Raw genomic sequence first — 16,371 nt, forward strand, 5'->3', positions numbered from 1 at the left:
ACACATAAAAGCTACTACTTTAAAAGGACCGGTAATTGCCACGCCCCCCTTGACCACGCTCCTGACCACACACCCCTGGCACCGCACCAGGTGGTCCCAGTTTCACCTCTAAAAATTATGGTAAGCCTACATATAGTTAACATTAAACTCAGGCATGTGAAGCTCCTAGAAGTCAGCACTGATTGGCTAAAAATGCAAGTCTGTCAAAAGAACTGAAATAAGGGGGCAGTTTGCAGAGGCTTAGATACAAGGTAATCAAAGAGGTAAAAAGTAGAGTTGCAACAACTAATCGTCATAATCGATAATAATCGATTATGAAAATAGTTGTCAACGAATCTCATAATCGATTAGTTGGTTTGCAATTAGTTGGTCTGTGCACAACACCAGCTGCTTTACTCCAATGAACTCCTGCACATGGTATTGTGTTTTATGGTTATGTCCTTAGCCTAAAGGACGTCTACAGACATCTACTTTTCACTTTTTCAGGACAGTATACGTTTACAACTACCCCTGGCTTATGTGCAACCCAGATATAATAGTCATCATTTGGATTGTTTATATTAAATCAGGTGATTTGGGACTATGCTTTTCATGATATAGTGCCAAGATTGTTATTTACACCTAGCCCCTAGATTGATGGGAGTTGTTTAAATTGATGTGCACTATTATCTGTTTGCACAATTATTAGCATATTGCTTGCTATTGCTGATTATATGTACTGTATAAATAAATGTGTAAGGCTTTGTCCTGTTATTGATATATAGTCCTTAGCGCTTTTGATTTGTTTTTTTTATATTTTTAATAAATTGTGATAATATGTACCAGATTTAACCTTTATAAGTATATATTTGTTATTTTTAGAGCGGACTAGATATTTTCCCCTAACATTATAGCTGGTTATTTACCATTGCATATAGATATTCAAGATATGTTTTATGTTAGAATGAAGTCAAGGGTTACTTTATTGAGAGGTCCCTTGCCAAGATGAAAAACACTTTGCATTGGTGAAGAGCTAACAAAGATAATTATACCACTCTGGTGAAATTGGCAAAACCCTACTTATACATCTCAAGCACCTCAACACCATCTGAGTGCCTCTTCTCTGCTGCATGAAATATAGCTGCACACAGAGAACCAGCCTTAGCCAGAAGCATGTGGACATGTTGAGATTTTTGCATTTCAATGCAAAGTTTCTGAAAAAGTGAATAACAGAATGTTATTAACAGTGATAGTCTAACTCTTTCTAGTTCTACCTCTTTTCAAACCGTTTTTGGATTTGTTTTGTTTAATTATAAAACGGTGCTCTGCTGCTTAAAAATTGGACAAACAGTGTTAATGTAAAGTTTAAGTCTGAAGTTTATATTTGTAACCCTCAGTATGTTGACTTTATTTAAAATATAGGAAACAATTATTGATTCTTTATTTATCTGATTAGTCTATTAATCGAAAAAATAATCGGCCGATTAATCGATTATGAAAATAATCGTTGCAGCCCTAGTAAAAAGTATATTATTATAACTGTGTTGGTTATGCAAAATTGGGGAATGGGTAATAAAGGGATTATCTACCTTTTTAAACAACAAAAATTCTGGTGTTTACTGTCCCTTTAAGATTATTTTTTAATACTGGGCTTTAAATCATTAAACTTTACAATAACTTTAAAGCATGTAAGCAATTGTGCCCTAATTAAATACTCAACACATTAGACCTTTTTTTCTTTTACACTGTATGTCCCTTTCATTTATTTACAGGAACATTTCTAAAAAAACATGTTGCAAAACATTAAATATTTTATAGTGATACAAAATTTAAATATACAGCAGACATTCAGCTAGGCTTTCCATATAGCTTGTTTTTTTGTCTTTCAAAAATCTGTCCTTATTTTTCCTATTTGTCTTCAGACAAGCAGGCACTAAAGTACTGTTCTACCATACAACTGTGATCCACTAAAGCACATCTTGATTATGCTATGATATATACAGGGAGTGCAGAATTATTAGGCAAGTGAGTATTTTGACCACATCATCCTCTTTATGCATGTTGTCTTACTCCAAGCTGTATAGGCTCGAAAGCCTACTACCAATTAAGCATATTAGGTGATGTGTAATGAGAAGGGGTGTGGTCTAATGACATCAACACCCTATATCAGGTGTGCATAATTATTAGGCAACTTCCTTTCCTTTGGCAAAATGGGTCAAAAGAAGGACTTGACAGGCTCAGAAAAGTAAAAAATAGTGAGATATCTTGCAGAGGGATGCAGCACTCTTAAAATTGCAAAGCTTCTGAAGCGTGATCATCGAACAATCAAGCGTTTAATTCAAAATAGTCAACAGGGTCGCAAGAAGCGTGTGGAAAAACCAAGGCGCAAAATAACTGCCCATGAACTGAGAAGTCAAGCGTGCAGCTGCCAAGATGCCACTTGCCACCAGTTTGGCCATATTTCAGAGCTGCAACATCACTGGAGTGCCCAAAAGCACAAGGTGTGCAATACTCAGAGAAATGGCCAAGGTAAGAAAGGCTGAAAGACGACCACCACTGAACAAGACACACAAGCTGAAACGTCAAGACTGGGCCAAGAAATATCTCAAGACTGATTTTTCTAAGGTTTTATGGACTGATGAAATGAGTGAGTCTTGATGGGCCAGATGGATGGGCCCGTGGCTGGATTGGTAAAGGGCAGAGAGCTCCAGTCCGACTCAGACGCCAGCAAGGTGGAGGTGGAGTACTGGTTTGGGCTGGTATCATCAAAGATGAGCTTGTGGGGCCTTTTCGGGTTGAGGATGGAGTCAAGCTCAACTCCCAGTCCTACTGCCAGTTTCTGGAAGACACCTTCTTCAAGCAGTGGTACAGGAAGAAGTCTGCATCCTTCAAGAAAAACATGATTTTCATGCAGGACAATGCTCTATCACACGCGTCCAAGTACTCCACAGCGTGGCTGGCAAGAAAGGGTATAAAAGAAGAAAATCTAATGACATGGCCTCCTTGTTCACCTGATCTGAACCCCATTGAGAACCTGTGGTCCATCATCAAATGTGAGATTTACAAGGAGGGAAAACAGTACACCTCTCTGAACAGTGTCTGGGAGGCTGTGGTTGCTGCTGCACGCAATGTTGATGGTGAACAGATCAAAACACTGACAGAATCTATGGATGGCAGGCTTTTGAGTGTCCTTGCAAAGAAAGGTGGCTATATTGGTCACTGATTTGTTTTTGTTTTGTTTTTGAATGTCAGAAATGTATATTTGTGAATGTTGAGATGTTATATTGGTTTCACTGGTAAAAATAAATAATTGAAATGGGTATATATTTGTTTTTTGTTAAGTTGCCTAATAATTATGCACAGTAATAGTCACCTGCACACACAGATATCCCCCTAAAATAGCTATAACTAAAAACAAACTAAAAACTACTTCCAAAACTATTCAGCTTTGATATTAATGAGTTTTTTGGGTTCATTGAGAACATGGTTGTTGTTCAATAATAAAATTAATCCTCAAAAATACAACTTGCCTAATAATTCTGCACTCCCTGTATATATATATATATATATATATATATATATATATATATATATATATATATATATATATATATAATTTCCTATCACTGTTGGCGGCACCACTATCTCCCCATCACCCCAAGTCCACTGCCTTGGAGTCACACTTGACTCAAATCTGTCCTTCATTCCCCACATCCAATTGCTCTCTTCATCCTGCCGCAACCACCTACGCAATATCTCCAAAATTCGTCCGTTTCTGAGTGCTGAAACTACTAAACAGCTAATCCATTCCCTGGTAATTTCCCGACTTGACTACTGTAATAACGTACTATCTGGACTCCCTCTCTCCCGCCTCCCTCCTTTTCAATCCATCCTAAATGTATCTGCTAAGGCTAATCCACCTCTCTCAACGCTATGTTTCTGCTGCACCTCTCTGTGAGTCCCTTCACTGGCTCCCGATTCACAGCAGAGTTAAATTCTAATTCTCACCCTGACCTACAAAGCCCTCAACAATGCTGCCCCACCCTACCTGTCCTCACTCATCAACAAATATACTCCAACCCGCCCCCTTGCGTCCTCTATCATCACCTCCTCTCATGCTAGACTACAGGACTTCTCTCGTGCGGCACCAACCCTCTGGAACGCATGCACTTCCTCCAGCTGTCAGACTTTCCCCTAACCTCTCCTCCTTTAAACGTTCCCTAAAGAAGCTTATCACCCGATTCGGTAACAAATGAACTGCACTTACCTAACAGTTGCCCTCATCTATCTCCTTACTAATATCATTCTCACCTTTGCAGTCCCTACCTCCTGCTTGCCATCCTCCTACCCATCTAGATTGTAAGTTCCCACGGGAACAGGGCCCTCAATTCCCACTGTATTTGTCTGTAAAATGGTGTGTTTTATAGTATTGTTTCTCCTTTGTACTTTTATCTTTGTACCCATGTACCTGTTGGCGCTTTATAAATAAAGAATAATAATAATATATATATATATATATATATATATATATATATATATACTGGTGGCCCTCGTTTTACAACGGTTCAATTTACACCGTTTCAGAATAACAACCTTTTTTTCCAGTCATGTGACTGCTATTGAAAAGCATTGAGAAGCAGTGCATTTATTAAAATAGCCAGTAGGTAGAGCTGTCTGCTTGTGTTGCAGTAAAGCCAAGCAAGCTGAAATTAATCATTTTAACCAGATCTGAGCTATCAAGCAGATTTCAAAGGAACAAGATCTTTCTGTCTATTACTCAGTCCAGATTGGAATGCATAGAAAGAACGGTTTGCAGAAAAATGCAAATGAAGTCTGTGTTGTGTGATCATTTTATCAGGTTTATAATGCTGTTTAGCAAATGTTTTTGTTCATTTAACTTAGTTTAATTATATATTCTGTGTTGTGTGATTATTCTATTAGGTTTATAATGCTGTCTAGCATTTAAAGTTTTCATTCCAATGCTTTTAAAATAATGTATTAGGTGTTACTTATGACAATTTTGAGAGGGGCCTGGTACCTATCTCCCTCACTTCCCATTGACTTACATTATAAACTGGGTTTCAATTTACAACGGTTTCGATTTACAACCATTCCTTCTGGAACCTAACCCCAGCGTAAACTGAGGGCTACCTGTATATATATATATATATATAAATATATATATGATATAAAAAGTCTACACACCCCTGTTAAAATGGCAGGTTTCTGTGATGTAAAACAAATTAGACAAAGATAAATAATTTCAGAACTTTTTCCACCTTTAATGTGATCTATAAACTACACAACTCAATTGAAAAACAAACTGAAATCTTTAAGGTGGAGGGAAGTAAACCAAAAAAAATAAAATAATGTGGTTGTATAACTGGGGATGTAGCCGTGTTCAGAATTAAGCAATCACATTCAAAACCATGTTAAATAAGAGTCATCACACACCTGCCATAAGTTAAAGTGCCTCTGATTAACCCCAAATAAAGTTCAGCTGTTCTAGTAGATCTTTCCTGACATTTTCTTAGTCGCGTCCTACACAAAAGCCATGGTCCGCAGAGAGCTTCCAAAGCATCACAGGGATCTTATTGTTAAAAGGTATCAGTCAGGAGAAGGGTACAAAAGAATTTCAAAGGCATTAGATATACCATGGAACACAGTGAAGACAGTCATCATCAAGTGGAGAACATATGGCACAACAATGACATTACAAAGAACTGGATGTCCCTCCAAAATTAATGAAAAGACGAGAAGAAAACTGGTCTTGGAGGCTACCAAAAGGCCTACAGCTACATTAAAGGAGTTGCAGGAATATCTGGCAAGTACTGGCTGTGTGGTACATGTGACAACAATCTCCCGTATTCTTCATATGTTTGGGCTTTGGGGTAGACGGCAAGACGGAAGCCTTTTCTTATGAAGAAAAACATCCAAGCCCAGCTAAATTTAGCAAAAACACATCTGAAGTCTCCCAAAAGCATGCGAGAAAAGGTGTTATGGTCTGATGAAACCAAGGTTGAACTTTTTGGCAATAATTCCAAAAGATATGTTTGGCGCAAAAACAACACTGCATATCACCAAAAGAACACCATACCAACAGTGAAGCATGGTGGTGGCAGCATCATGCTTTGGTTCTGGTTTTATTCATCTGGAACTGGGGCCTTATTCAAGGTAGAGGGAATTATGAACAGTTCAAAATACCAGTCAATATTGGCACAAAACCTTCAGGCTTCTGCTAGAAAGCTGAACATGAAGAGGAACTTCATCTTTCAGCATGACAACGACCCAAAGCATACATCCAAATCAACAAAGGAATGTCTTCACCAGAAGAAGATTAAAGTTTTTGAATGGCCCAGCCAGAGCCCAGACCTGAATCCGATTGAAAATCTATGGGGTGATCTGAAGAGGGCTGTGCACAGGAGATGCCCTTGCATTCTGATTCTGTTTTTGCAAAGAAGAGTGGGCAAATCTTGCCAAGTCAAAATGTGCCATGCTGAAAAACTCATACCCAAAAAAACTGAGTGCTGTAATAAAATCAAAAGGTGCTTCAACAAAGTATTAGTTTAAGGGTGTGCACACTTATGCAACCATATTATTTTATTTTTATATTTTTTCTTCCCTCTACCTAAAAGATTTCAGTTTGTTTTTCAATTGAGTTGTACAGTTTATAGGTCACATTAAAGGTGGAAAAAGTTCTGAAATTATTTATCTTTGTCTCATTTTTTTTACATCACAGAAACCTGACATTTTAACAGGGGTGTTTAGACTTTTTATATCCACTGTATACACACATACATACACACACACACACAGAACAAAGTAAACAAGAAATGAGAAAAGTTGTCTACAATTGCATGCACTAACTGAATCATGAAAGTTTAATTTGACTTTCATATCTATTTAAATAGACAGTAAAGTCAAAATTTAAATTTAATGATTCAAATATGGCATGTCATTTTAAATAACTTTTACAATTTACTTTTGTTATCTACTTTGCTTTGTTTGCTTGGTATTCTTTCTTGAAAAACATACCTAAGTAGACTCAAGAGCAGCTGATTGGTGGCTGTACATCTATGACTCTTGTTATTGGGTCACCAATATGTTTAGTTATCTCCCAGTAGTGCATTTCTGCTCCTTCAACAAAGGATGTCAAGGGAATTAAAGGGACACTGTACCCAAAAATTTTCTTTCATGATTCAGATAGAGCATGCAATTTTAAGCTACTTTCTAATTTACTCCTATTATTAAATCTTCTTTATTCTCTTGGTATCTTTATTTGAAATGCAAGAATGTAAGTTTAGATGCCGGCCCATTTTTGGTGAACAACCTAGGTTGTCCTTGCTAATTGGTGGATAAATTCAACCACCAATCAAAAACTGCTGTCCAGAGTTCTGAACCAAGAAAAAAGCTTAGATGCCTTCTTTTTCATATAAAGATAGCAAAAGAACAAAGAAAAATTGATAATAGGAGTAAATTAGAAAGTTGCTTAAAATTGCATGCTCTATCTGAATCACAAAAGAAAATATTTGGGTACAGTGTCCCTTTAACCCCTTAATGACAACTGACGTACCAGGTACGTCATGCATTAACAAGTAGTTAATGACAATGGACGTACCTGGTACGTCAGTTGTCTAGGAGAGTGCTGGAAGCGATCGCAATCGCTTCCAGCAGCTCTCAGGGTATTGCAGTGATGCCTCCATATGGAGGCATCCTGCAATACCTTTTTAGAAGACTCCGATGCAGAGAGGGCCACTCTGTGGCCCTCTCTGCACCGGTAGTTCGTTGGTGGGTGGGAGCGCAACAGGGAGGTGGGTGGGCGGCCCATCGCTAACCGGCATCCGGTTCCTAGAAGTGCAATGTGCACGCCGGGTGCCGGGAGTGCGCGGGGGCGTGCGCGCGCATTAGCTGGCCACTGACACCAATGAGGGAAGAGGGGGGGGGGGGAATATATATTTTTTTAAATCATATAAAAGGATCGGGGAGGGGGGGAGGGGTATTGTGGGGGGCTGCTACACTACAGAAAAACCCCCAAAAAAGAAAAAAAGCAAAAAATACTTATATGTTTTTGTGCAAATTGGGTACTGGCAGACAGCTGCCAGTACCCAAGATGGTTGCAATTAGATAGGGGAGAGGGTTAGAGAGCTTGGGGGGGGGGATCATGGAGGTTGGGGCTAAGGCAGGAGTCCATCACAGCTAAAATATTTTATTTTTTTTATAAAAAAAAAAAAAAAAAACTCCTTTTATTTAGTACTGGCAGACTTTCTGCCAGTACTTAAGATGGCGGGGACATTTGTGGGGTGGGGGAGGGAAGAGAGCTGTTTGGGAGGGATCAGGGGGTGGGATGTGTCAGGTGGGAGGCTGATCTCTACCCTAAAGCTAAAATTAACCCTGCAAGCTCCCTACAACCTACCTAATTAACCCCTTCACTGCTGGGCATAATTTACGTGTGGTGCGCAGCAGCATTTAGCGGCCTTCTAATTACAAAAAAGCAATGCCAAAGCCATATAAGTCTGCTATTTCTGAACAAAGGGGATCCCAAAGAAGCTTTTACAACAATTTGTGCCATAATAGCACAAGCTGTTTGTAAATAATTTCAGTGAGAAACCTAAAATTGTGAAAAATGTAAAGTTTTTTTTTTTATTTGCTCGCATTTGGCGGTGAAATGGTGGAATAAAATATACCAAAATGTGCTTAGATCAATACTTTGGGTTGTCTTCTAACAAAAAATATATACATGTCAAGGGATATTCAGGTATTCCTGACAGATATCAGGGTTCCAATGTAACTAGCGCAAATTTTGAAAAAAAGTGGTTTGGAAATAGCGAAGTACTACTTGTATTTATTGCCCTATAACTTGCAAAAAAAGCTAAGAACATGTAAACATTGGGTATTTCTAAACTCAGGACAAAATTTAGAAACTATTTAGCATGGGTGTTTTTTGGTGATTGTAGATGTGTAACAGATTTTGGGGGTCAAAGTTAGAAAAAGTGTGTTTTTTTTCCATTTTTTCCTCATATTTTATTATTTTTTTTTAGTAAATTATAAGATATGATGAAAATAATGGTATCTTTAGAAAGTCCATTTAATGACGAGAAAAACGGTATATTATATGTGTGGGTACAGTAAATGAGTAAGAGGAAAATTACAGCTAAACACAAACACTGCAGAAATGTAAAAATAGCCATTGTCATTAAGGGTAAGAAAATTGAAAAATGGTCCGGTCATTAAGGGGTTAAGCAAATTTGATAACATATGTCAATTGGAAAGTTATTTAAAATTGTATACTATATCTGAAATATGAAAGAAAAAAATGTTCATGTTGCTTTCTTTAAACCAAAATTTATTTTAATTCTTTCTCATCAAATATAGCAAGAATAATATTTTTATTAATGAAGAATACCAATTGCTGATTGTGGTCCATCTTCAGAGCAAGATATTCAGCTATCACTTGGTTAGCCAATCAGCAGCACTAGTTGCACAGTTGGGTCTTGCAACTATTACTGCTGATTAGGTCAGCAGAGGTTTCCTCTCAGAACCCCTGCTGTTTCTGAGTGGTGCTTTACCTGTGTGTTTAACACATAGATTAACATGGTTGATAGTGATAAAATGACATACTCTAATGAATAATAGTGTGCAATTGAATTACACACTATCATTCGTTAGAGTATGTAATTTATCACTAATATCAACCATGTTAATTAGTAAATTGGCCCTTTAATAGTAACAATAAAAAATGTATTAATAATGATAACGTGATGAGCTACTTTAGGTAAAAAAGCCATTTGATTTTTTTACAATATTTTTATGTGTGTGGAAAAGGATATTTTCTTAATTGCTATTTTATTGATTGTATTATTTGTATATATGAATGTATGACATATTTACTTAGAAACATTTTTACACCCACATACAGAATGCGTATTCTCATCTCTATAGCCATAGACAGTAAGAATAACAGTACAAGTTGTCAGCTACACCCCTATGTGACTGCCCCTTTCACTGCATCATTGCCACATACTCCGTTGAATACCTGCGGACGTTTTTGGGGTATAAGCTCAGGTCCAGGCTCTGCAACCACCGCAGGACATCTCTAGGCACCCCAGTCTTTCGCGGGGTCTCCTGGTATGAACTCAGCAACATCTCCAAAAAGTTGACAGCAAACTATCGCTCTAGCACATAGATGCACAACCGGAACTCGTCACTATGGCAACCAACAACACGGCGTGAACCAAGAGCGTATCCAGGGGCGTGAGTTTACAAAACACCACCTACTTTACGTATTGACGCGTGTTGTGTTTAATATGGCGTGCAGTAGTAACGTTTGTTTGTTGTTATGGTGTTGTTTTCAAGTAATAACTGTATTCGGCAAACTGCAGTATTTATTTTAGGTAATTGTGAAAATATTTTTAGCGGTTAAACAATTTAGTCTTTGATTTTTTTAAAAAACGGATACACGACCAAGCTCTCACATAGTTAGACGTATTTTAAATTGACTTTAAAATAAAAATATAGTTTTATTTAAATAATATGATTCATATAATGTAGTTACACAGAGGTGAATTCCCTTTATACAATTGTATATACAAACTGGGGAAAAAATGGCATACGTTGGCACCAATACAATTCCCATTTTCAAAGAGTTAATGGCCATTGGGCCACACATTTTACTGTTAATATATGAAGAGTAGATTCTCATCCATGGCATGCAGTTGTTTTTAACCTGGCACAATGGTGTTTTGGGCACATAAATTGATGCCAACACTGGCATAGGTGCTATAATTCCCATTGTTGAATAACTGATATTTGCAAAGGGTTAATGACAATTGGGCCACTGATTTTACTGTTAATATATGTAGGGTAGATCCTCCTACATGACCTGAAATTGTTTTTAGCCTGGCCCAATGGCTATTAACCCTTTGAAAATATCAGTTACTTATTCAAAAATGGGAATTACAGCACCTTTGCCAGGGTTGGCATCAATTTCTGTGCCAAAAACACCATTGGGCCAGGCTAAAAACAATTGCATGTTATGGAGCGGGATCTACCCTACATATATTAACAGTAAAATCAGTGGCCCAATGGTCATTAACCCTTTGAAACTATCAGTTACTTATTAAACAATTTAATGTCATGGAGAGGTATCTACCCTGTGTATATTTATAGTGAAATCAGTGGTCCAATGGTTGTTAACCCTTTGAGAATATCAATTACTTATTCACAAATGGGAATTACACCGCCTATGTTAGTGTTGGCATCAATTTCTGTGCCCAAAACACCATTGGGCCAGGTGAAAAACAATTGCATGTCATGGAGAGGGATCTACACTGTGTATTTTCATAGTGAAATCAGTGGCCCATTGGTTAGTGATCTTGAACAATATCAGTTACTTATTCAAAAATGAGAAATGAGAATTACAGCACATATGCCAGGTTTGGCATCAATTTCTGTGACAAAAACAACTGCATGTCATGGATGGGGATCTACTCTACATATATTAACAGTAAAATCAGTGGCCCAATGGTCATTAACCCTTTGCAAATATCAGTTACTTATTCAACTATGGAAATTACAGCACCTTGGCCAGGGTTGGCATCAATTTATGTGCCCAAAACACCATTGAGCCAGGCTAAAAAAAATTGCATGTCATGGAGGGGGATCTACCCTACATATATTAATAGTAAAATCAGTGGCCAAATGGTCATTAACCCTTTGAAAATATCAGTTACTTATTAAAAAATGGGAATTGCAGTACTTATGCTAGGGTTGGCATCAATTGCTGTGCCCAAAACACCATTGGGCCAGGCTAAAAACAATTGCATGTCAAGCAGGGGGATCTACCCTACATATATTAATAGTAAAATCAGTGGCCCAATGGTCATTAACCCTTGGAAAATATCAGTTACTTATTTATAAATGGGAATTATAGCACCTATGCCAGGGTTGGCATCAATTTCTGTGCCCAAAACACCATTGGGCCAGGCTAAAAACAATTGCATGTCATGGAGAGGTATATACCCTGTGTATATTCATAGTGAAATCAGTGGCCCAATGGTTATTAACCCCTTTGAAAATATCAGTTAGTTATGCAAAAATGAGAATTACAGCACCTATGCCAGGGTTAGCATCAATTTCTGTACCCAAAACACTATAAGACAATGCTAAAAACAATTTCATGTCATGTAGGGGGATCTACCCTACGTATATACATAGTAAACTCAGTGGCCCAATGGTTATTAACCCTTTGAAAATATCAATTACTTATTTACAAATGGGAATTACACCACCTATGCTAGTGTTGGCATCAATTTCTGTGCCCAGAAGACTTTTGGGCCAGGCTAAAAACAATTGCATGCCATGGAGAGGAATCTACCCTGTGTATATTCATAGTGAAATCAGTGGCCCAATGGTTATTAATCTTTGAAAATATCAGTTACTTATTCAAAAGTGAGAATTACAGCACCTATGCCAGGATTGGCATCACTTTCTGTGCCCAAAACACAATTGGGCCAGGCTAAAAACAACTGCATGCCATGGATGGGGATCTACTCTACATATATTAACAGTAAAATCAGTGGCCCAATGGTTATTAACCCTTTGCAAATATCAGTTACTTATTCAATTATGGAAATTACAGCACCTCGACCAGAGTTGGCATCAATTTATGTGCCCAAAACACCATTGGGCCAGGCTATTTAATAGTGTGACAATTTATGAGAAAATATATACAGCATAGACAGTTAATAGGGATGTCTCCCTGGAAAATAAAATCTAATATGATACTCAGAGTGTCAAAATGTAAGTCATAGTTCACTTTTTAAATAAAATCGCATAAGAAATAGCAACAATAAAACAAACTGGAATACAATAAAACCAAATCAGTTTACACCTTGTGACCTTAAAATGTCCATATAGACTCCTATTGTATATTAAGAATATATATCCTATTGCAGCATAGTCACATTCATATGAGGTGTAACAATCACTGTCGGCTAGATTACGAGTTTTGCGTTTTGACTCATAACGCTGCTTTTTCACTACTGCTGCTATTACGAGTCTTGTAGGTATAGCTGTACCGCACACTTTTTTGGCCTAACGCAACGTAACTACTGCACCTTTTAAAAAGTCCTTTTTCAATGGGACTTCCATAGCGCCGGTATTACAAGTTTTGCCTGGGAGGCCAAAAAGTGAGCGGTACAGCCTATACCGACAAGATTCGTACCGCCATCTAAAGTCAGTAGTTATGGGTTTTGCGCTACAAAGCTGTAGCATAAAACTCATAACTAAAGTGTTACAAAGTACACTAACACCCATAAACTACCTATTAATCCCTAAACCGAGGCCCTCCCGCATCGCAAACACTAAAATAAAAATATTAACCCCTAAGCTGCCACTCCGGACATCACCACCACTATAATAAACATATTAACCACTAAACTGCCACACTCCTGCATCGCAAACACTAGTTAAATATTATTCACCCCTAATCTGCCGCCCCCAACGTCACCGCCGCCACTATACTAAAGTTATTAAACCCTAAGTCTAACCCTAACTTTAATATAATTAAAATAAATCTAAATAAAAATTACTATCATTAACTAATAATAATTCCTATTTAAAAATAAACACTTACCTGTAAAATAAACCCTAAGATAGCTACAAAATAACTAATAGTTACATTGTAGTTATCTTAGGTTTTATTTCACAGCTAAGTTTGTATTTATTTTAACTAGGTAGACTAGTTATTAAATATTTATTAACTATTTACTAACTAGTTAAATAAATACAAATGTACCTGTAAAATAAAACCTAACCTGCCTCACACTAACACCTAACATTACACTAAAATTAAATAAGATGCCAACCACATATGGACATTGAATCTAACACCATTTAATGAGGTTCCCCTTTCCATTATTAATAATTGTTATTGCACAATTGTTTGGTCTTATAGCAGCGTTTATACAAAACACTATTGTTATGAGTTTATGTTGTTAATTTCTCACTCTATTTCATATGTTGTGCATAGTGAGCGCCCTCTGGTGACCTAGGTCATATATTTAAAATTAAATAAGTTACATTAATTAAATACAATTAACTAAATTACAAAAAAAATAAGCACTAAATTACACACACAAAAAAATCAAATATTTAAACTAATTACACCTAATCTAATAGCCCTATCAAAATAAAAAAAGCCCCCTCCAAAATAAAAAAAACCCTAGCTTAAACTAAACTGCCAATAGCACTTAAAAGGGCCTTTTGTGGGGCATTGCCCCTAAGAAATCAGCTCTTTTACCTGTAAAGAAAAATACAAACAACTCCCCAACAGTTAAACCCACCACCCACACAACCAAACCCCCCAAATAAAATCCTATCCAAAAAACTAAGCTCCCCATTGCCCTGAAAAGGGCATTTAGCTCTTTTTCTTTGCCCAAACCCCTAATCTAAAAATAAAACCCACCCAATAAACCCTTAATAAAACCTAACACTAACCCCCTAAGATCCACTTAAAGTTTTTGAAGACCGGACATCCACACTCATCAAGCCAGGAGAAGTCTTCATCCAAACGGGTAGAAGTCCTCAATGAAGCCGGGAGAAGTCTTCATCCAAGCAGCAAGAAGTCGTCCTCCAGGCGGGCAGAAGTCTTCATCCAGATGGCATCTTCTATCTTCATCCATCCGACGCGGAGCGGCTCCATCTTCAAGACATCCAGCGCGGAACATCCTCTTTATACGGTCCCAGCCATACACTGAAGGTTCCTTTAAATTACGTCATCCAAGATGGCGTCCCTTGAATTCCGATTGGCTGATAGAATTCTATTAGCCAATCGGAATTAAAGGGTAAAAAATCCTATTGGCTGATGCAATCAGCCAATAGGATTGAGATTCAATCCTATTGGCTGATCCAAACAGCCAATAGGATTGAGCTCTCATTCTATTGGCTGCTCCAATCAGGCAATAGAATGCAAGTTCAAACCTATTGGCTGTTTGGATCATCCAATAGGCTTAAAGCTCAATCCTATTGGCTGATTGCAATCGGAATTAAAGGGTAAAAAATCCTATTGGCTGATGCGCCGCGCCAGATGTCTTGAAGATGGAGCCACTCCGCGTCGGAAGGATGAAGATAGAAGATGCCTTCTGGATGAAGACTTCTACCCGCCTGGAGGACGACTTCTTGCTGCTTGGATGAAGACTTCTCCCGGCTTACATGAGGACTTCTGCCCGTTTGAATTAAGACTTCTCCCGGCTTGATGAGGATGGATGTCCGGTCTTCAAAAACTGTAAGTGGATCTTCGGGGGTTAGTGTTAGGTTTTATTAAGGGTTTATTGGGTGGGTTTAATTTTTAGATTAGGGGTTTGGGCAAAGAAAAAGAGCTAAATGCCCTTTTAAGGGCAATGCCCATCCAAATGCCCTTTTTTAGGGCAATGAGGAGCTTAGGTTTTTTAGATAGGATTTTATTTAGGGGGTTTGGTTGTGTGGGTGGTGGGTTTTACTGTTGGGGAGTTGTTTGTATTTTTTTTTACAGGTAAAAGATCTGATTTCTTTGGGGCAATGCCCCACAAAAGGCCCTTTTAAGAGCTTTTGGCAGTTTAGTTTAGGCTAGGTTTTTTTTTATTTTGGGGGGCTTTTTTATTTTGATAGGGTGTAGATTAGGTGTAATTAGTTTAAATATTTGATAATTTCTTTTTTATTTTGTGTAATTTTTTTTTGTTATTTAGTTAATTGTTTTTAATTAATGTAATTTATTTAATTGTAGTGTAATGTTAGGTGTTAGTGTAAGACAGGTTAGGTTTTATTTTACAGGTAAATTTGTATTTATTTTAACTAGGTAGTTAGTAAATAAATAATAACTTTTTACTAACCAATCTACCTAGTTAAAATAAATACAAATTTAGCTGTGAAATAAAAATAAAACCTAAGATAGCTACAATGTAACTATTAGTTATATTGTAGCTAACTTAGGATATATTTTATAGGTAAGTATTAAGTTTTAAATAGTAATTATTTAGTTAATGATAGTAATTTTTATTTAGATTTATTTTAATTATATTTAAGTTATGGGTATTAGGGTTAGGGTTAGATTTAGGGTTACGTTTAGGGGTTAATATATTTATTTAGTATTAGTGATGTGGGAGGCCAGAGGTTTAGGGATTAATAACTTTAGTATAGTGGCGGCGGCGACGTTGGGGGCGGCAGATTAGGGGTTAATAAATTTATGTAGGTGGCGGCGACATTGGGGACGGCAGATTAGGGCTTAATAAGTGTAATGTAGGTAGCGACGACATTGGGGGCAGCAGATTAGGGGTTTTAAGTGTAATGTAGGTGTCGGCGATGGTGGGGCAGCAGATTAGGGGTTAATAAGTGTAATGTAGATGTCAGCGATGTCGA

At 37.4% G+C, this 16,371-nt stretch overlaps 1 protein-coding gene across 1 annotated transcript in view; it reads right to left on the bottom strand.

The window, feature by feature from the left end:
* The window catches only part of SPATA4 (spermatogenesis associated 4), a 40,138-nt gene extending 29,979 nt beyond the window's left edge, over window positions 1-10,159 (bottom strand). The window contains exon 1 of the mRNA XM_053700846.1: window positions 10,013-10,159. Coding sequence (XP_053556821.1) covers window positions 10,013-10,122 — 110 coding nt within the window. The 5' untranslated portion in view covers window positions 10,123-10,159. The remainder of the gene's footprint in view (window positions 1-10,012) is intronic.
* Window positions 10,160-16,371: the final 6,212 nt, after the last annotated feature.

The sequence above is a fragment of the Bombina bombina genome, chromosome 2 (assembly GCF_027579735.1).
Source record: "Bombina bombina isolate aBomBom1 chromosome 2, aBomBom1.pri, whole genome shotgun sequence".
NCBI lineage: Eukaryota > Metazoa > Chordata > Amphibia > Anura > Bombinatoridae > Bombina > Bombina bombina.